General features: G+C 40.3%; 1 protein-coding gene across 1 annotated transcript in view; it reads right to left on the bottom strand.

Annotated features, from left to right (window-relative positions):
* The window catches only part of PGM5 (phosphoglucomutase 5), a 70,847-nt gene that overhangs the window by 14,215 nt on the left and 33,996 nt on the right, over positions 1 to 22,636 (bottom strand). The window contains exons 7-9 of the mRNA XM_030968653.1: positions 12,759 to 12,874; positions 2,246 to 2,381; positions 1,137 to 1,320 (exon numbers count right to left, since the gene is read on the bottom strand). Of these exons, the coding sequence (XP_030824513.1) occupies positions 1,137 to 1,320; positions 2,246 to 2,381; positions 12,759 to 12,874 (436 nt within the window). The remainder of the gene's footprint in view (positions 1 to 1,136; positions 1,321 to 2,245; positions 2,382 to 12,758; positions 12,875 to 22,636) is intronic.

Genomic DNA, 22,636 nt, shown 5'->3' with positions numbered 1-22,636 from the left:
CCCCTTCAGAGTCTATCTGAAAACAAGCCAAGTTATGTTTCTCTGTTTGTGTTACATGGTGATATGATTCCTATACAGAGTAAGTGCTTTGGAGAAAAAATTAAGGGAAAGAAAAGCACAATTAAAATTCACAAGCTGCTTTTTGAACTACAAAGGTCAGGAGTTTGCCATGTCTGTAATTTTCCACTAGACTAGGATATGACAATATACTCATATCTTGTTTCAGTAGTAATATGCAACAAGAAAGTAGCTCAGTGGCAGATAGGCTGCTCATATTTTCTGGATGCAATGATGAATGAAAGGTACAAAGACTCTGAGCAAAAAGGCATGACAATAGTTTTAATGGCTTGTAATATCATTTCCTAGGGTCTGTTTAGGTCAAATAATTTAAAAACCAGAGAAACCACGACCATAAAAACATAAACAGCATAAAATCAGGACAAACTTTAATAGGAGTCACAGCCCATATTCAAGTTACTTGAATATAAATTTACACCTGGTAGAAGTACATAATGAATTTCGAGCACATAATGAATTTCCAAACACTGAAGGCTCAGTTTGAACTGCAGTTCTTGATAACCAAGGAATCTCAGTAGAGATGGAGTCCAGAAGGAGCTGGTAATTTGGGCTAGGGATGTCAAATATGCCTTCATAGACTACAATCTTCTAAAGTCTTCTGCATCCTACTGGCTACAGTAGATATTACATCTCAGTCATGTAAATCCTGTGGGTCACCAGGAACAAGAATTTCTTTTTCGTTTGTTTGTTTGTAATGTATAGCCAGTGCAGATTTCAGACAGAAAATTGAAAAAGGGAACACCTTGTTTCCGTACGATATTTTCTGGAAAAGGATCCCTCCTATACATGCATTGCTTTCAACAGGGACTTCATCCCATCCTAGGCACACTGTGACACTATTGTCTCCAGTTATGTACAGCAAGCGCAAGATAAACTAAAGGTGGATTATCGTATCCAGACTGAACTAATCTTAAGTAAGAAATGTAGTATCTATCACAACAAAGGAAACACCGTCCCAGAAATAAATGGACAGTCTTGCCGGCTGAACTTCAGAGGCAACACTGTTGGAGACAATATGACAGCTGCAAAACTTTGCTAATCCATCACTACAGACATACCTGTCTTTTGGTCACAGTGCCATCCACAGGATCTATGTACTCAAAGCTGTCTGTTCTTTCCACACTGTAGATATTGTTACCCACAGCAAACTGCTGATGGCTGAATGATTTGTCAGTGATCAAAGCTTCCAGGTCTCTCATTATGAAATATGCTGTTCTGGGTTCCAGTGCTTCATAATCAAACCTTGCACATATATCAAAAAAAAGGTAGAACCAGAAAGTAAGTCCCCAGAGCTGAGAAGACAGTTCTGCTTTCAGAGAACTCTATATACTCACAGTTAGCAATTTACTGCTTACTTCAAAAATTAGAAATGAACCCCTGAAGTACTGATTGCAAATGAAACAAGCACACACATGGAAATCCTGTGCCATCTAACCATTACATGTGTGCAGCCATAGTTCTACATTGGCCACCTGACTCTAAATCAACAGAAAGCATCTAGAAAATGCAATTTCTAAAGCAGCATAGAAAATACACAGCTAGCTTTCAAAACCTAATGACACAATCAATGCAGTGCTCAACAGACAAGTGAAATAGAGAGAACTTTGCTACAAGTTTTGAGGAACAGCTGTGTGCAAAAGATCTTACAAATGGCAAACCCTGGATTAAGAGAGAGGCAGAAGCAAAGATGAAAATGACAGCTAGAACTCAACATACTGAGACCTTAATAAAAATAAGTAAATGCTTGTATCTTTGGAAGAGTTATCCTGAATTGGAAGCAGGCATAGGTTTCAGCTCTCTCTAAAACAATGTCACATGGAAGCACTTATAGAAAAAAATGCAGGAACAAATTTTGCTGGGATTATGTTTCTTTTTCAACATTATGTAACAAGGTGCACCTATACATTCCACAAGGAAATAATTCAAATCTTTCTGCCATTCAATATTTTAAAATTACTCATATGCTAGCAGTGACATATACATGTAGCTCCTTTTTCTGACACTTACTCCTCTGAAAAAGCCTGTCTACAAAACAATCATAATCTGTGGCACATTTTCATTCTGTATGAATGCACACCTAAGTGCAGCTGAGCACATTGAAACAAGCAATGATTGTAGGACAATTCTCCTATGAGCTGCCTAAGTGCCTTTTCCTCATTTTTCTCACCTGCAGTAGTAGTGCCGGCCAAATTTTGCCCAGTGATCCCTGACAATCTCCTCCACACTCTGCTTTCGAGCTGCTAGGATTGAAAGCCAAACTAGCACAGCCCACAGTCCATCTTTCTCTCGAAGGTGGTCAGACCCTAAAGAGACAGACATTAAGCACATTATTTGGTATCACTGCAAATCAGAAAACAAGGTAAGAAGGCTGGGAAAATGTCTTATTTAACTGTGCATGTCACATAACAGTAATCAATAGTACTAGCCCCAGCACCTCTGATATGTTTTAGACGGAAAACCAGAACTAATGCTTAAAATGTGACCTATTTATACATGACAAAGCTCATACTTGCAAAGTTAAATTAAAATTTGTACAAGTATCTGAATAGAAACAGTAGCAGTTTGAAAACACTGGCAGTCATTATTCCTTCTTACTGATATACAGTGTTTTCTCTACATCTCTGCTGCTGTTTCCCAGAACTGGGCTAGATATGCGAACCCCAGACATGAGCCAGAATGTTCTCCTTTATCAGAGTCAAGCTCAACAGCATCTCCTTATCTCTGCAGATATTCATCTCCAGATGTCAAACTGCAGAGAAAGAATTTCCCATTCCATAAAAATTGCAAATTTCCAGAATGTTCATGACCTCCAGCCAGGACAACAACCAAGTGCTTGAAATGATTCTTCCGGAGCAAAAAAAGAAACCAAGCAAACTAGAGAGTGGGACTACTCCCTTTTTTATACTTCTTCATACCTCTCAGTGATAAAGAAGACTGGACGCTCCTATCTAGATCCCTTCATAGATTCGTATTTATGAAGAAAGAAATTGTTCCAACAATGAAGACTAGGAGCAGTTTTGGAATCCCCCAAATGATTCAACATGTGGTCTCAGATCTCAGTAAGGTCCAAGACTGCTGGCACTCAGTAAATACTGATAGCAATTTTATAAGCCAACAGACTCAAGAAACTTGAAGAGATATCAAATATGTAGCCATTGCTCTATAATACTACTAAATTCGGTTAAATTTTGTTGGCTACAGCCTTGGTTTTCTGTCTACTCACACATTATTTAAACCATGAGTATAAAGCAAGTGCAGCAATTCAGAAGTTTTGTTTACTTCATGAAGTACCTACTCATTATGGAGGCAACCAATTAAATTATCTGTCCTTAGAAGATAGTTAACAAAAGAGAGGAATCTAAAAACTCTTAGGTTGAAAACCTGTTTTCTGAAATATTCTTCTTCCTCAAATACAAAAATCCTGTTGCAGCAAGACTGCTTTGTACGGCTTGACCTTACATAAAAGGCTGCAAGGTCCACACAGCCGTCTGTCAAAATAGCAGTGTTTTGCTACTGGCAGAGGACAGTTCCCATAATATAAATTGATGAACTGAAGCTGTTAATCCAGTGAAAAACTGTCAACATATTAAAGGCATATAAGGAAAATAACAAGACGTGCAGCAAGCTCCCATGATTCCTAGGTCAATCACAGCTGCCACCTTGCACTTGCAATCCCTCTTCTTGGGAGAAAGCAACAATCGGCAGCCTCTGCTCATATGGATTTTCTAAGAGCCCACTGTCCTGGGTCTGCCACAGATCTGACTGTCACTTAGGCTTCTTGTGTTATATTCAGCCTCAACACTGTTTATTCTTAACATTAAATTAACTACCACAGGGTTAAATAAATGCAAATTACTATTCAGCACAATATTCAAGTTGTATAGGAATTATTACTGAACACTTGCTGATGAGGATAAAGATTTGCACAAAGATTTTATTTATGTCTGTGTGTTAGGTAGTACAGAAAACAAGAACACTGTGGATGGTTCAAAGAGCTGAGACAGCAACATGCCTTCACATTTGCAAAGTAGCTGTCATGATAGTAAGAATATCTCTTTTTTGCTATTTGTTCTGTAATCTGCAAGCTCACTGCAACAACAGCAGTGTCCTATTACAACAGCCAGAGTTTAGGCCTGGTGCTTGAGGAGCTGCTGCAAGAGGAGCCACAGCTCACTCTGATCCCTGCTCCAGTACCGTGAAATCATGGAGTGTCAACCAGTCACAAGAAAAAGGGCAGGGTTATTTATGAGCTCTCAAAGCTTTGCAAATGGCTTCAGATAAGAAAGCAAAACAAATGTCCCTCTACAGAGAGTCAGTCCTTCAGACATTCAGGCATAGAATCACAGAATTGTTACAGCTGGAAGGGACCTTAAAGGTCATCTCTCACCTCTTCTACTCCCTCAGTGCAGTAATATGCTAGATCAGCTTAAGGACATCTTCTACAGGAACAGCAGCAATATGTCCTATGTATAATAAAGTCAGCTTACTTGTAGGCAAAGCAGGCAGCAGAGTCACTGTCACTGTCACCAAAGCCAAGAGTCTGTTCCCAGATAATGGTGCAGGCTTCTGCCCCTGCCACCAAAAGAGAAATCCAGAAGAGCTTTCACTTCCCCTGATATATTGTTCCTCTGGTAACAGCAAGGAAAGTCATCACATCACCATAGGGGCTGGGGACGCTCAGGGGACTCTGAGAAGAGCAGGGCAGGAGCAGCCAGGCCAGCAGCCAGGGCCTGCTCAGTCCCAGCACCCGCACAGCACGGCAGTCGGGGGCACCAGGGCAGCCCCAGCTCCAGCCATCAGGTACCTCCTGGGAATAGGGCAATACCAGGCCAGTATGTGGGAGCATGGACAGGCCTGGCTTCGGGGAACCCCTGGCCTGGCATGGCAGGGCTGTGGGGAGCTGGACACTGGCCCTGCTGTAGCATTGCTGGGGTGCAGCACCAACAGCCCTGGTGCTGCTCCTGGGCAGAGTGAGGAAGCTCCAGGGGCCCTGGTAACAGCAGACTCACCCCACCATGGCTGTTCCTCTCCCTCTTAACCTGCATGCCTCTGCATGTCTCTCCTTTCAGCCACTTATCCTTAGCGCAGAAAAAATTCTGTTTTTCTGCACTAAAATGTCATCTCTGTCTCTGATTATCACCAGCCATATAAATAGTTTAAGTGTCTCAACAGACACCAGCAAGAAGTGGAGACATGGAACTGAGCTTAACCCCTCAGCAATTTGTTCCAATATGAATGACCATTTATTCTCCTGCTACATAACACTCGGTAGACTGCAGGCCAGCAAATCACACAGTGAAGAGCACTGCAGCCCTTCAGCAAAATGGTCTGTATCATGACAATGGCACAACAGGCTACACTGAACATTAAAGAGGTGAGTTCTGATTTAGCAAACACTTTAAGGATATTTCACTGAACCAAAATGTTCTAGTGAAACATGGACAGAAGCATTTCTGAAGAGCTCTTTGCTACATTCTGAACTTTGTTCTGGTATGGCTTAAGTGCATAAATCTATATAAGGAGGGCTGAATGTATTATTCTTCATAGACATTTAGCAGATTTGGCATGTTCTCTGTCCTTGCATGCCCCTCAGAGGACATAAATTGTTGCTTCCCTGGAAAGAGAAAGCAATGGGAGAAGGTAACCAAGAGACAAAAGTCTGGATATCTAGGATCTGGATATCCTGATTCTATTTCAGAATCAAAAATCACCAATTAAAAATACCAGCCTGACACGAGGACAAAAATCCTGTGTGCCCAGAAAGTGTTTCAGTTTGTTAGTCTTAACGGAGTGAAACTAAAAACATTGATCAGCTGCATACATATATGTTGTTGTACTATTGCCCTTCCTTCTTCCAGCAAATTAAAATCTATTTCTGCAATTTTGTTACTCTGATTTTCACCTACCAACAATCATCTGTAGGTGTCTTCGCTTTCTCTGTCTTAACTTGGTCCTACAGCCCAGCTCACACTGCAGAAACTCTCGGGAGGGAGTTTACTCTGCTGCCTCAGTTCAGTTAACACCATTCTTTGCTCTACAGATCCAATGAATTTGCAGAGGTAGACCTGTCCCGTGCAAAGGGAAGAAGGAAAAGGAGCCTCGCAGCTCTGTATTCCTGAGGTTGCAATACTAACACTGCCCCCAGCTTTCTTGGGGCTCTGAGTAACCTCAGGATGATTCTCAGCGCTAGTTTTAATTGAAACATCCTGGAATTAATTAATTCCTGATTCTGTTCAATGAGCTGAAGCAGAAAAAGACAGCAGAAAAGAGGAGTAAACGAATTTTTTTCTGATTAAGCCTTTATATTTAATTTGCATTTGTAAGAGAAACTATAATAACTGCAAGTGTTTCAACAACTTATTTTTAAGTTAATTCATTATTTCTCTATATAACAGTAGGAAAAGTTATTTTTTTACTACAGTAAATTGCTGTGTCCAGACTCAGAGTAAACAAACTGGGCAAAACTCTCAGAGCATGTTCCCATTCATAGAGAAGTACACCACTTACACAGTCTGCAATGGAAGAAAAATCTTCAGAGGCAGAAGCTTGAGAAACGAAGCAAAATCATGCAAATATATTCATATTATGATTTTTCTACTATGTGAAAGCTAATTTTGTCTGTATCTGAGACATCAAATTCTGATAGGGAAAGCAAACCTTGTGGGTCATATGCATGAATAAAAGGTAATTGCTTTTCCCTAAATTAGTAATCCCAGTCTGTCATACTGCATTCTATAAATGTGATTTTAAAACAAGAAAATCCCAGGAGTTCACAAGCTCACACCAAATCATTTTGTTTGCACATACCTGAGTCTTACAAATTTTTTGTCCTGCTGAAACTTAGCAATATTTTAGGCAAATGGAGACTTAGGAGCATTCTGATCTGATAATTTTTTCAAATTAATAAGATTATTTTAGATTTTTATTACTGCAACAGACAATCAAATAGCTAATTTGTGGCTTTCATTCATGTCAGCAAAAACACATTTTTATATTCTCCACTAGCTCTTCTTCCACATAATCTTTCAGGAGAAGGGGGTTGATGTTAATAGAATCTGTGAATTTGGAGATGAAGCAAGCAAATTTATGAAAGTTGTAACAATCACTGAAATGGCTTAAACCGGAGTAAGATAAATCAGCCACACAGTTCTCCTAATCCCGATTAATAACTTGCTGATGAAATTTAGAAAGTAATTGCTGCTGCTGAGGCCCTCCTTTGAACTGTGTGCTGGGCATTAGTCATAGAACCAGAAAGCTACTAACCTCATCTGACAAGCTCCCCACACTGCTACAAAAATGGAAGAAGTTTTTAAAGCATTGGTTTAGCTCCAAGATCAGCTGCCAAAAAACAAGTTTGGGAAATACAGCTGTATGGGATGTTTTCAACATCTTTTCTCCTTTTATAGCAGAAAATTTGCTTTTATTTACTTGCCAGACCAAAGTCCCTTATGTTATAAAACCAGGGCTCTGTATTACTGGGAAATTTCAGCTGGGCTTTATTACCTGGGTACACAAACAATTGATTTCCAATGCAGTTTGATGAAGAAGGTGGATTTTTAAAACTCCTTTCTCTTACACAGAGCTGTAAATTTCCCATTATGATCACTACGCAGTACACTTACATAAATATTCCATGCTGAAAGCTAAAGAAGTGTCAAATTTCAGTTCCCTAAATAGGTATGACTGGGCAAAAGCTGTAAAATTGATTCAAATGCCCAATACTGGCAGAAACATGTGAGGGTCACACAGGTTAAGACATTACTAAAAGATTTGCAATAAGGTAAATATTTACTGCTAAAAACAGATCACATTGCTAAAGTACTGGTCATCTACAAACCAGAACATGTCTTAAAAATAAACCTCCTGGCATATGAGGACACTTTTCAGACATCTGCATTGAACTGAAAGATGATAAGGAAATTGAGGCAGTGAGAAAAACAAACTTTACACATCACAGTCATTACATAATTTGCCCCAAAAGTGTCACAGGATCACAGAACGGGTCAGGTTGGAAGGGACCACAACAGGGCATCTGGTTCAATCTTCATGCTCAAGCAGGCTTATCCCAGAGCACATGGCAAAGGATTGAGTCCAGATGGTTCTCTAATATCTCCAGCGAGGGAGACTCCACATCTTTACGATACCTCCTTGTGAATCATACTTTTTTACGCAGTTTGAGGAATTCAAACCCCGTGCTCAAGTTCTCTGGATGCCCATGGAATCGAATCTTGAGTGTCCAGATTTGCCTTTAGATGGAATTGGATAAAACTAGAGGTCAAGAGGCTTTCTGCACTGAAGTGCTGCAGGTACAACAAAGTTAATCTGATCAGAGCATACCAGGATGCCAAGATAATGCTGTAGGCCAGCTCTCCATGCTGGCCAGCAGTATGTTCTTCAAGTACTCATTTACAAGAGTTAGGATTTATGAGGAATCTGAAGAATTTATGATAGGATAGAAGAACCAGACAATGTAAGAACACAGAGTGGTAAGGAATGTAGAGACTAGTCTAAGGTCAGGTCCTGCAAATTTGGAAGAGAGGCAATAGTACAGAAATTTTATAGTACAGAATTGTTTTAAGGCCTCACAGAAAGATACAAGCAAAAAAAAAACGTCAATGGCAAACGAAGAGAGAAGTCAGGGTAATTTTATTGCCTATCTAGAACAGTCAAACCCTAGAGGCACTTCCATGACCTCCATGAGTGTTTCTCTTCCCAAATACAAACACGATCAGATACTCAGGACAATAAAATTGGACCTACAGAGATCATATTGTCCTCATTGTTACAGTAGGTCAAAACACATTTTCATTTCTATATGACTGATCTCCAGGGCTAAAATCCACCAGTACTTGGGACACCCTGCTTAGCAATACCTGAACATGCCTTTGCAATGTGAAAGGGAAATCTGATGTTTGTCTTGTTTTATAACTGCACCATAAAGTTTAAATGGCAAGTTCCCTCAAAGGAGACACAGCTTATACTGAGCACAACCAGTAATTCCTCTCTTCTCCCTCAGACAGAAAGCATCTGAAAGAGTCCTACTCAACACCATCAGATGAAGATGGTCTAGGATAATAACGCCCCAAGCAGAGACAGAGCTGTGGCAGTGGTTTGTCATGACATATGGCACAGAGAGGCCACTCCTGTTTGTTTTACATACCTCTACATATAAGACTATATGCAGCAGGAGGTGTTGCACTCTGTGGGCTAAGGTATTGTCATGGTTTGACGCTGGCACAATGCCAGTGCCCCCATAAGAATACACTCTCCCTGGCGTCTGCTGTGAGATGTGACCAGGGATAAGCAAAGCAGGCCTCCACTTAGAAATAAAGAAAAGAAAACTTTATTAACTAAACTACAACTCTAAGTAAAAAGAAACACACAGGGAAAATGAAAACCTTCCAAAAACATTTCCTCCTCCCCCCACCAAATTTCCAATACATCCATCCCCCAAATCACCAATTCTCAGTCCATCACCACCCTGTAGATAATCAATTCTCAATTCATCAAGAGGAGTCCTTCTTGTGCCATAGGCTTGTCATCGGTTGGACACAAGGTTTTCGGGGTGAAGGAAGAGACGAGATGGGCTCCATGATCAGAAGGCTTGATTTATTAAGTTATGATATATACATCTATTATAACTATACTAAAAAGAAAAAGAAAAGGAGAGTTTCCAGAAGCTGCTAGCTACCTAAGAATAGAAAGTAAAGAATGATCAACAAACCTTGCTCTCTCGGACTGTGTCCGAGAGAGCCCAGTTCTGGATTGGCCACTATCTCCAAACACTCAATCTGGGCCAATCCAGAACTGACCTGTTGCATTCCACAGAAGCAGATAACCTATTGTTTATGTCTGGTTGCTGAACTTCTCAGCTTCAGCAGGAAAATCCTAAGAGAGGATTTTTCATAAAAGAAATGTCTGTGACATAGGCTTCCCCAGGAAACACCGTTGAAACCTCGTGTGTTTCCTGTCACTCGTGGCACCGCCCAGAGAACATTTGCCATCGTGACCTCTTCCTTCCATGTCCAGTGCTCTCACCACTGCACATGGACCAGAGCTGCTTCTAGGGTCATCCTTTTAAGGATGCTTTGTCCCATTCCAAAAAGAGCACAGTCTCACCTTTGGGACACCTGTCCCCCCCAAATTTCACCCCCTGGGGCCGAGGGGTCTCAACACTGAATTATCTTGGCTCTGAGCCATTGCCTCCCCCTGGATGCAGTCTCTGTATCACAGGAAACATGGTTCTGTCCATGGCTGTAACAAGAAGAGTCCAGCTAAGGCCACTCCATCATCTCATCCCACCTAAGATTCTTCTCTACCGCATCTTTCACTTGCTCAGACCTTCACACTTACACATTTCCTTCTTCCATTTCATCTCTATCTCTCTTCTAGGAAAGGATAATGTTCTGCAAAGTTTTCATTGTCCAAAAAAGGGTTAAAAACTGGGGCTCTGCCTGCTCAGGAACTCCCACAGCGGCTGGACACCTTCTCGTTGCATGCCCCCGCCGCCTTCTCCTTCTCGGCTGTGCTGCCGGCACATGTTATCAAGTTTCAAGGTAGCACAGTCCCAGGCACAGGCTGTACTCTCTCTCTCTCCTGGAGAGGGGGCTGCCCGATGCCTCCTGGTGCTTCTCCCACCCTTCCATCCTCAGGGCCTCTTCACCTCCCATCTCTGTCCAAGGCCCGGCCTACCTCACCCAGCCGCATGGCTTCCCCTCCCCTGCCCAGAAGCAGCAGCTGGACGGGGGGGAGATCCGAACTCGTTCCTCACCAGAACCCAAGAGATCTTCCCCCGGGAATGCTCTGCTTTTAACCCCTGTGTTCTCAGACGCATATCCAATGTCCCCAGTGGCCACACCAGGTGCCAATATTCAAATCTGAGCACCCATTGGTGTGACCACAGCATCCCAAAAAACTCACTTCCTCTCAAACCACAACAGGCATCTAGATATACTTCAACATATGGGAACTCACACCAAAACTCTTACAAGCTCCTTCTAGTTAAAATCCACACTTAACTTTCTTCAGCAGGATGATGAAGCCAGGAGTTTTCTTCCAAATAATTTGTGTGCTACTGAGGTCCTACTGATGTCTTTAGAACCACACAAATCTCAAGAAAGTACCGGCTTTTGCATGCACAAGAGGAACTTCAGTGTTTAGAGCGAAGAGGTACAGAATTGGCCCAGTGAAAAAGTATTAAAAAGCAGTGAGAGTTGAAAACTCCCCAGTTCACACTTCGAATGGGTTAATGGAAATGCAGTTCAATAACACACAACAAATAGCAGTACATTCTAAAAGGTACAAGATCTTCCTGCCCTTCTCTCCCCAAATTACATCTCTCTGAATGACCTCATAGAACACACTGTAGAGGAAGTTTGTATTCAAAAGATATTGTCAAGGCAATACAAACCTGTGCCACTCAGAGCAAATAGTGAAGGCATACAATTTGCTAATCATGGGACATAGGTTCCCATTGACAACAAAAAGAAAATTATCATTAATTATAAATTTAAATTCTCCTTTTTACATATAAGACCCCAAAAAATATAACATATTTTTCATTCTTGCATCGTAGCCCATTCAGATCCATAGAGCAAACAAGAAGATAATACATGAAGGCCATGTCTATGGCTGTTTAAGGTATCATTATTTTTTTAAAAAGCAGTATTCTGCTCTAATTGATCCCAACCAACAAACTTAATACTAGACATAAATCAATTAAAGCAAAATGAAATTTGTAATCAAGTTTTGCTGCATGGTAATTAATTTTCTACCAAGAGCTGCAGCCAAGGTATTACACATTCAAAATAGAGAACTCCATATAACTCATATCAAAATATAGACTAAACTACTAGCCAGGCAAATTATTAAGTTATTCTGGTCTGTATTTTTTCAAAGAGTTGTAATATGCCCCTACTGATAAACAAAAAGGAAGAATTTCTGTGCCAGAATCCAGGAAAGAAAAAAATAAACACCAAAATTTATTCCATCATTCTCATAAACTAAAACCACATTTGTGTACATTTATAGACTACATACTTCAATTATTTCCTCTATTTCTTACTGTCAATACTATATTTCTGATGGCTCAAATTTGTCATTCATTCTGCATTCTGTAGTTTGATTAGTTCTTGGGATTGATAAGGCAGAAATATCTTGGGAAAACGCAAATGTTCACACGCAACTGAATTTCTTCTAATGATGATTTTATCTGACACTTGAGCAATTGTGATCTTCCAAAAAGGAAAGTCTGAAACAGTTTCCTCAGATGTACCATCAGATATACCAATCCTTCGTACACCTAATCACATTAGGAAAAAATATGTGGCTTCCATATAGGCAAAATCCCTCCAAAGGCTGCTGCAGTCTTTGAAGACTTGCAGAAGAACCAGTGAGGCTTTTTTGCATTATGTTCAAATCAGAAGAGAATGCCAGGCACCTCCAGAAGCTGTCTGGGCAGCAGTAAGATTGCTTGCCTCTGCTGAATATCCATTTTCCACATTTTTCATGCCTCAAGTGCTGAACACCAGTGCACTTACAAAATGAACCTGAAGATGTGAACAACAGAAAGTTCTCTGTTTCAGCATGAGACAGAGCTAATTTGCTGACTGTTTTGGGTTTGACTTGAGGCATCCAGGAAAAATTAAGTTTGTGGGAATTTCTGATTATGTATTACTTACCAGTGCCAAAACTCTCCTCACCACAAAGGGAACAACGTCCAGAGTCCATGAGATTGGAAAAATACCTCCATCCTGCTGGTGTCTCATACACAGGAACCTTCATTACTTTTGCCACTCTGGAAAACATAAAATAAAACATCACATGATTAAGATCATGCTTTTTTTTACATACGATCTGAGGTCATTTGAGGAATATTCTAGGTCTCATTACATCTCCTGACAGCTGGACTAGAAGTAGAAAAATAAAAACCAAAACCAAGAACAGATCAACACTACCATTCAAAACTGATCCTTGTCTCAGCACCTAACTTCAGCCAGAACCCAATGTTTATACATTAAGTGTATAATTTTGGAAAATGTAGCACCTCAGTTCAATAGGCTTTACCAGTATCTTTCCCTTCTTACTGACCAAGAAACAGCTAATCTAAGGATGGACAGTTTTGCTGTACTAATATTTTAATGGAAGTTGAAGTATCATGTTGAAGCATCCTCCTTTACAAAATACAGATAGTCAAATATCAAAATGCTTGAAAGATACTTTACTTCTTGTAATGTCTTCAAAAACAAGAAAATACAGGAATGCTTCCAGTATGTTCTTTAAAAACCTTTCCTAGTCTCAACCTGAATCTCAACTTATTTTCCCTGTCTCCTATCATGTAATACAAGAAACCCTCTCAACTATCTGTGTGATGTGCCAGTGTTTTCAAGAACCAAAATTAACCACCTTGTAAGCTGGATGTGCATTCTTTTCCCCAGCTTGTTAACTGGTAAATATTCCTGTTAAAAACTACAATGAAAAAGCCCTTGCTTGGACTAAAAAACAAGAAAGAAAGAAAACCCACCCAACAACTCCAAAGAACTCAAAGTCTCAGGATGGGATTTACACAAAACGGGTATTACCAGTCTTCTTTCTAATTATATTTTCTGGTTTTCATTGTGTGCCTGGGGTTTTCAGAACCAACTGTTTTATAACATGGAAAGTAAGAACTGAGATACAGCGAAGCAATCTGACCAACTACCAGTGATCTTATGATTACTTCAACTATCATACCTAACAATACTTCTCGAAGCAAGAGAGTTTACTTAATTTTAACTCCAGTCAAACCAAAGTAAAGCAGATTAATCAAAGTTGGATTAAACACAACACCATCTGTCTAAAAGTGTCAAGGTGAAAGCAGTCACCCTTCTGGTCAAAAAAACACCTGTTTTCTGATGGCACATCTCTCTGTCTAACATTAAGTGCATAAAGTAGATGGGATAAGCTGTCAAAATATGCTAGCACTGGCCCCTTCAAAACCTGGTACATAAATATATCTAAATGAGAGAATCACAGAATCGTCAAGGCTGTAAGAGACCTTCAAGATCATCTAGTCCAAACATCAACCTAGCACCACCATAATCACCCCAGATGCCACATCCAGACACCTCCTGAATACTTCAGAGTTACTCCGCCATTTCCACAGCCAATTTATTCCAATGCCTAGCCACTCCTTCAGTGAAAAATCCTTCTAATATTGAATCTGAACCTCCCCTTGCACAACTTAAGGCCACTTCCTCTTGCCCTTTCACTTGACACATGGCAGAAGAGATTGACCCCCACCGGGTTACAACCTCCTTGCAGGCAATTATAGAGTGATAAGGCCTCTCCTTTTCTCTAGGTTAAACAACCTCAGCTCCCTCAGCTCGTCCTCACAGGAGTTGTGTTCCAGACTCACCAGCTTCACTGCCCTTCTCTGGACATGCTCCAGCACCTCAGTATCATTCTCCAATGAGAGAATCCAAAACAGGATGGCAATTCCTGCCCTGCTCCTGCTGGCACACTATTGCTGGCACAGGCCAGGATGCAATTGGCCTTCTTGGCCACCTGGGCACTGCTGGCTCATGTTCAGCTGCTGTCACCAGCACCTCCAGGTCCTTTTCCTGTGGCAGCTTTGCAGCCACTCTGCCCCAGCCTGTGGCACTGTGGGGTTGGTGTGACCCAAGGGCAGGACCCAGCACTGGGCCTTGCTGAACCTCACACCACTGGGCTCAGCCCATGATCCAGCCTGTCCAGATCCCTCTGCAGAGCCTTCCTGCCCTCCAGCAGATCAGCACTCTGGCCTGGTGGTGCTTGTGAAATGACTGAGCTGAATTATATCCCCTCATCCAAATGATAAAGACGTTAAACAAGACCAGCACCAGTACTGAGCCCTGGGGAACACTACTGGTGACCAGCCACCAACCAGGTTTAGTTCCATTCACCACCAAAAGTGGTGGCACTACAGTCCAGTCCTTAAGTATTCTCTCCGAAATTTTTTACACTGTTAGCCTGCACTGTAATGTAGTCTCCAAATCAACCTTTCTTTTATGTAAGAATATCCATTCTAGGTGCTCATATTACATCTAAAATCAGTGATTTTTAAATGAGATGGAGTAAGAATTGCTGATATTTATTTGAAAAGAGACAAAAATGTACATGAAGAAAAGGGTATTACCAAAACTTTTAATCCTGAACTCAGATTTCATACCTCCAATTTAGAGGTAGGGGCGAGTACATACCTCCTCGTGTTTATACAGCACTACATGTATTATTAACCCTTAGAAATGTTGTTCCATAAAGGGAGGTTTCACAGGGCAGAGCTGAACAGGTATCTGTCTGGCTCTTCAAAAGGTCAATAACAAGAAAGAATTTAATCTCTGTGTGACAATAACTTTAGGCTGAAAAGAGGACTGTACTGCCAAAAAAACCACAATAAACCAGAAGGCAATATCTAACATGCTGGCAGAGCAAAACCAATTCTCTTAAGGTAGCCTAACAATACAGCTGGAATATGTTCGCTTGCAGAAATGTTCCCCATATCCTGGTACAGTTTTTGGAGAAGGAAATCCTTTCCCATTTACTTTTCTACATTGCTCTAGCTGGGGAACAAATAGCCTAGGATAGACTTACCCTGACCAGCACTAAAAGCTTCAAAAGGCTGTAGCTCTTTTCAAAGAGTTCTAGGCACTAGGCTAGCAATGAAAATACAAACGTTGTTTCTGTTGGCATGTGGGCTCACTTTGTACAGAGTTTATAGTATGAATAGTTTGTAGTAGGAATATGACAGATTGCTCCATGCACCTTCTTTTTTCTTATTGTTTCTGGATCTTAATAATTCAACAAAGTAAGTAAGTAGAAGTACACTGAAAATCAAGCATACTCCTTTCTTACTGACATTTTTCTGAAATAAAGACTCATCACTGGGAGTCTCAATAAATGCAGAATGTACCTTTATGCAGCCTATAGACATTCACGGTGAAAAATCACCCCAGAAAATATGAGGGGTGGGTTCCCACAGAAAGTTGCAAAAATTCTCAAAGCTGCAGACTCTGAGAAATAATATACTGTATTAGATCAAACACATAATCACACAAAATACAGGAAAACACCCTCAGAGGAAGGAAATAATATGTGACGGTGAAATTACTAGATCTTCAAAGCCAGGGAAAACAGAGATTAGATGTGGGAAAGGGGAGGGATTTTTAATGTTCCTACATCTACATCTTTCTAAACTAAAAATATGACTGGGTATTCAGGAGAGAAAAAGTAAAAAAAGAAATCTTCATTTTTCCAATTTTTTTTCACTCTGTATTTACCAATCTGCTTTTTAATGGGCAAAATTCCTAAATCAGAGCTTTCAGTTATTGATACAACAAAAAGCCAGATTTTTTTTTTTAAGAAGTTCCAGTTGAGACTGATAGAATCCCTGTGGATCAAAATTTGAAAATAAGTTTCTGTGTTCTGCTGAACTGAACATTTGCAGCACTATTTAATGGAGCATATGGCTTCCTGACAGGCTTGATAGATGCTAGGCAAATAAATGCTTAGGATAAGGGTTTCAGGAACTTGCAACTCTGCAAGAACTGCTGATAAGTCACAGTAAGGATTTTTATCTTCAACAAATCATAGGTCCATTAATTACATTTTACAATGTTTTTAGAAATGCACCTTCACAGGACAGTTCAACCAAGACTACATATGTACAGCTTTTAAAGTTTCTCTTCTTTCTGTATACTTACATTAGATCCCCAAATTTGCGGAGTTAAAAATGTAAAGTCAGGTAAATCTAAAGAGTTGTGTCTGTATGAGCTCTCTTGATTAGAGGGGATACTACTTCTCTCAGGAAGTAAGTCATGGAACTGGTTCTACAAGTGGTATTTATCTTGCAGAAGTCTCAGATAACACAGTAAATTTTATATATCCTTAGATATGTATAATGCATCATCAACAAGATACTGATGCAGAAGTGCACTTGTGAGGGTGATACCTCAGGCTCTGAGCTTTCATGTTGTAGATATTGGCTGCTAAAAGGCCTGACTTAATGGACAGAATATACTTCCAGAGCAATTAAAAAAAAACTGGGAAAAAATATGCCCTATAAATAGGCTCATTTCCCTAGTCTATTTGAAGTGAAGATATTCTATTTATGTCTAACCACACAGCTGATATACCTGTGTTTATATGTTCTATGAGTATGAACTATGTTGAAAGAAGACAACAAACCATGGACATTCTGGTTCTTGTCATCTTGGACATTTAATGGGACTGACTTCAAACACTACACTTGCTTGCGTTCTTTTAGTGTACGTGCTCACTACATCAATGAGATTATACAGTAAAGTTTCTTCTGTCTGTGTTTGGCAGTAATTACCCCTTGCTAGACTAGGAAACAGAGTATTTACATTTAGAACCAAACAGTAAGGTAACCTTAGTTATAACCTTAGAATAACCTTAGTTAGTCTGCCTATATCAGAACTAACGTCACTTATGTTCCAAAGATGCTGAAATACTAATTAAGGAGAAAAAAGTTAAATCAAAGAAGAGTGGACTGTACTTTTTGCAATTATACATTATTTATAATTATACTTTGTGAATTTAAAAAAAGGACGAGCAGATGCTTTTAAATGAGGAGATAACAAAATGAGTGAAAACGGGAATATAAATTATTGTACATTTCCATTGTTAAATTTACCCTCCTACTGTTTCACAGTTTCACTGTACTTTTTATTTTGAAGAGCTAGTCCCATGCTACTTATACTGACTGCCTACTTTATTTTCAAAGATAAGAAGAATGTATACAATGCAATGCTGAAAATTAGTTTGGGTTATTTCATCTCTAGAAAACAGAATTATTGGAGAGTTTAGTACCAACACAGAAATGTGAAGCCAATTCTTCACCTCCACAATAAAGCATGACCCCTCACTAAAGCATGAGCTGGTCAGCTCATAATAAAGATAATAATGAACATAATTATAGTCTTTTAATAAAGATTAGAATTTAAAAAAATTTCCTGACAGAAAAAAAAATGTAACAGCTAGTTCTAACATTGCTCCTGAAAGACCTAACAGACTAATGCAGAAAACTTTACCAGGCAACTGGACTACTTATTGTATAGCTTCACATCTGAATATCACAGGTCTTCTTCCTTACACTTCACAGCCATCTACATGTCACCTAACTAGGAAAACAGAAAGTACAGGACTCTTGATAGCCCAGATTATTTTCTTTGATGTTCTAAAAATATTAGCCTGCTAAACTGTGTAAAAAAGATTTTCAGTTTTCAACTACATGGTTTTTTATTTAAAAGTGTTAAAGATCCTTGTGATAACTTTCTTTCAGTTTTCAGTAGACACAACAGACTATTTTTCACAGATAGGCTCATAAAACCAAGTGGTCCTTGATGGTGTCTCCCAGACATGGTGGTTTTGCACTAGGAAAACACCTGTGACATCAGAATGACCCTGACTTACATTAACAAGAGTCAGAGGGAAGTTTTCTCTAACCTAATCACTACAACGCCACAAAAAGATTCTGATGAATATAAATCATTCAAATGCAACAGCCTGCAGCAAGCTGACTTTCTTGTGCCAGTGAAACTCTTATAACTTCCAAGAATAGATCAGTCAATCAGACAGAATCATCCTGCCAAAGCTGTGATGCCTGTTCACTGCAAAGATAAAGGTCACAACGCTGGGGGAAGAGCTTTCTTTGACAGGTCTCATGAACTTGTAAAGATGTAAGTGACTGGCTAGAGATTTGTACTGTAGGTGAAATGCTGTCTAAGGTAAACTGCAGCACCACTTTCATTCTGGAGTCTGAACTTAGAGAAAGAAATAGGTATTAATGAAAGAAACACTAGAGAAGCAGCTATAGCATGTCCTTGTCTCTCATCTTCCACCACCTGTAGGTATCAGCTGACACGTGAAAGATGCTAATAGGCACCTGGATGAACAGGCCTCAAAACACTGACTGGTGTTCCATGGATGCACTGATTTTCAATCCTGCTCCTCTCTGTGGTGCCAGCACTGAGGCAGATAATTCAGAGATGATCCTTCAGCACATCTGCAGAAGGGTAAGCACTGACAGGCACTAACAATCAGGAATTGAAGGAATTTGTGGGACAGATGTGGGTCACTGAAGGATAGTGTGTTGTAGCAGCACTCCAAAAGAGAACAAACCTCTGTAATTGTTTCTTTCAGAGTTACTATGGCTATAGAAGGAAAAGGTTTCTTGCTAGGTCTTCTAAATCTCTACTTAGCCACTTAGGTCTTTGTTATCTAATCTCCAGGTGATAAAAGCCTAATTTGATTTTAGGTGTGAAGCATATTTTATTTCAAAGACAAGACTATCATTTGACCGAAACTAACAGACACTTTTTCTTTCCACTTCTGTAGTTTTGCTTCATGCAAAGAATTAAACATATCTCAATAAGGGACCTGCATCTGATTTACCAAGAAGATAATTTCTCTAGCTGAAAATAAGTCTTCACACAGTCTAACCTTAACTACAAACCTTTGTATTTGATATTTTACTGAATGAGTTGCTTGGATTTTTTTCCAACACTCTGGACATTTCTGAGGTCAACACAAGTGATTTCTGTTTGCCTACATCAATTTTGCTATCTGTTTATTAAAGATACTGGGTTGGCTGTTTTCTAAACATATACTACAGAATTTGTCTTAAGTGTACTCGCAACCACACCCAAAATTTAATGGTTTAATTCTTTTAGACCACTGGGTCCCATCCCATCCTCACTGCATAGTATTTCCCATCTGTTCTCTTTTTGGTCTCTTCTTTCCAGTGTTGGAGAGCTCTTTGCTGCTTCATTTTTCAACTTCTGAAGTCTAATTAATCTCACCTTTGGTCAGTTCTCTCTTCGTTCTTACTATTTCTTAGGATGCAAGAGTCATGAACCAAATGGTTGTAACTTTTTTTTTAATCCCATCTCTAAATCTTCACTTTTTATCTATGCAACTGCAATAGACTGTGAGAAATTCACAGTAGTAGCAATGACAGCAGGAGCACTGGCACCAACTATAACATGAAATAGATGTTCTGGTTCTGGATGTTTTCACTCTGTCTGCGCCACCTTCCCTTAAAAGGCTTCAGCTGCATATTGTGCAAGGAGCAGAACTAAAACAGTCACCTCCCTTATATGGTCAAGTATTACAGTGCTACTCCTTCCCAGTCTTTAATTTATTAAGCAAAAAGTAGTGGAATGCTAAGCCCTCACACACAACACAGATAACCAGGACATCACAAAGATAAGATGCAAGCTGCCATGTCTGGCAGAGAGGCTGTCAGGACCCTGTGGCAGAGAAAAAAATAGGTAGTAGACAAGTTCCCTTACTTTTTGCTTTCTACTATGCTACATTTCACAGAGAACAATCCTATAAAATAAATCAATACAGAAAAAGCATCTGGCAACACTTTAACTATGAAGCATCTAAATAAGTTAGGAATTTTTTTGTTTTCCTTCCTCCCAACCCCTGCAATGTTTTAAATAAAGTACTTAACACAGGTGGAATAAAGGTATGCTGAACCAAGGTGTTCAGGGGTAGCTTCTGTCTTGAAAACTGGCAACTTCAGGTGGTTTTTTTTGGCTGACAATAGTCCTAAGTAATGGATTGCTAATAATTGCAGAAACCATCAATAAATCTAATCAGTACTATGTGAATTAGCTTTCTATCGATGGAGCCTCCTGGCGTTCATGTAACGTAACTTGTGCCAATAACTGTTCCAGTATTTTCTCCTGCCTCTCAGTCTCACATTGGATTTTCTTTGTTTTTGAAATCTTTCAACAGCAAAAACTAAAAACTGCTCTAGCAGAAAGGCAAAGTCATAGAGTCACAAAGTCACAGAATCATAGGATGAGCTGGATTGCAAGTGACCTTGAAGGTCATCTAGTTCCATGGTAAGGATGGAACTAGATATGACAGGTAAGGATGCTACCCACTGCATCACATTGCTCATAGCCCCATCCAACCCAGCCTTGGGCACTTCCAGGGATGGGCTGTCCACAACTTCTCTAGGCAACCCATTTCAGTGCCTCACTACCCTCACAGTGAAGAATGTTTCCTAATTTCTAATGTAAATCTATATTCAATTTGAAAACTTTCCCCCTTGTCCTATCACTACGTGTGCATGTGGAAAGCTGTTCTCCATCTTGTCATAAGCCCTCTTTAGGTATAGAAAGGCCCCCCCCAAGGTCTCCCCAGAACCTTCTCTTCTACAGGCTGAACAACTCCAAGTCTCTCAGCCTGTCCTCACAGGAGACGTGCTTCTGACTTCTGATCACCTTCATGGTCCTCTTTTGGACCTGTCACAACAGGTCCACACCTTTCTTGTGCTGAGGACCTCAGTACTGGATGCAGCATTGCAAGTAGGATCTCACAACAGCAGAATCCCCTCCCTGACCGTGCCAGCCACCTCTCTTTATGATGCCATGTAGGACCATGTCAGAGGCATAACACAAACGTAGGTATATGACATCTGTCAGACTTAGTATGTCAGCCATGGTAATCACTGCATCATACAGGGCCATCAGGCTGGGCAGGCACAATCTGTCCTTAGTAAAGCCATGCTGCATGCCTTGGATCACCTCCGTGTCTTGCATCTGCCTTAAAATTGCTTCCATGAAGATCTGCCCCATCATCTTCCCAGGCACAGTGGTGAGATCACCAGTCTGTAGTTCCCAGTCTTCCTTTCTCCCCTTTTTAAAAATAGGACTGATGTTTTCCTTTTTCTAGTCTCCAGGGACTTTGCCTGATCACCATAACACTTCAAATATGATGGAGAATGGCTTGGCAAGAATATCATCCAGTCTCCTCAGGAACCTTGAGTGTATCTCACCAGCCTTGCAGTCTTGGGCTTATTTAGCTTCATCAAGTGGTCTCTACCCACTCTTCACTGCCAATGATATGAACTTGACTCCCCCAGCCCCCACCTGGAGGTTCAGATACTTGAGAGATGTGGAAAGCCTGACTGCCAGTGAAGACTAAGGTGAAGAATTCATTGAGTACCTCAGACTTTTCCATTTCTGTTTTCACCATTCTTCCTTCTCGTTTACCATGGCCTTTATTTTCGGCCTTCCTTTTCCAAGCTATGTACTTACAGAATTCTTTCTTGGTATTCTTCACATCCCTTGCCAAGTCTCATTCCATCTGTGCCTTAGTTTTCCTGACCCATCCTTACACATCTAATCTGTATCTCTGTACTCTTCCCAGGTCACCTGTCCTGCTTCTATTGGCTATGCACTTCCTTCTTATTCCTCAGTTTGAGAAGCAGATCCTTGCTCAGCCATACCAGTTTCTGTCCCTCTGTCTTTGATTTTCTAAACACTTGAGCTCAAAGAGTTGCCAGCTATGGTCTGCTCTTCTGTCCTTAAGGACAATTTCCTAGGGGATCACATTCACTGATTACTTAAACAACTGGAAGTTTGCTTTTCTAAAATTCAGCATCCAGTCTATATTCCTTGCCAGGCCCATGTTCCTTGGGATCATGAACTCAACCCAGGCATGGTCACTACATTCCAGTCAGTCTCCGATCTTAACCACTCTAATGAGCTCATCACTAGCA

The sequence above is a fragment of the Camarhynchus parvulus genome, chromosome Z, assembly GCF_901933205.1.
Source record: "Camarhynchus parvulus chromosome Z, STF_HiC, whole genome shotgun sequence".
Taxonomy (NCBI): Eukaryota; Metazoa; Chordata; class Aves; order Passeriformes; family Thraupidae; genus Camarhynchus; species Camarhynchus parvulus.
The sequence above is the reverse complement of the archived record's forward strand: the minus strand, read 5'-3'. Positions and strand labels throughout refer to the sequence as shown.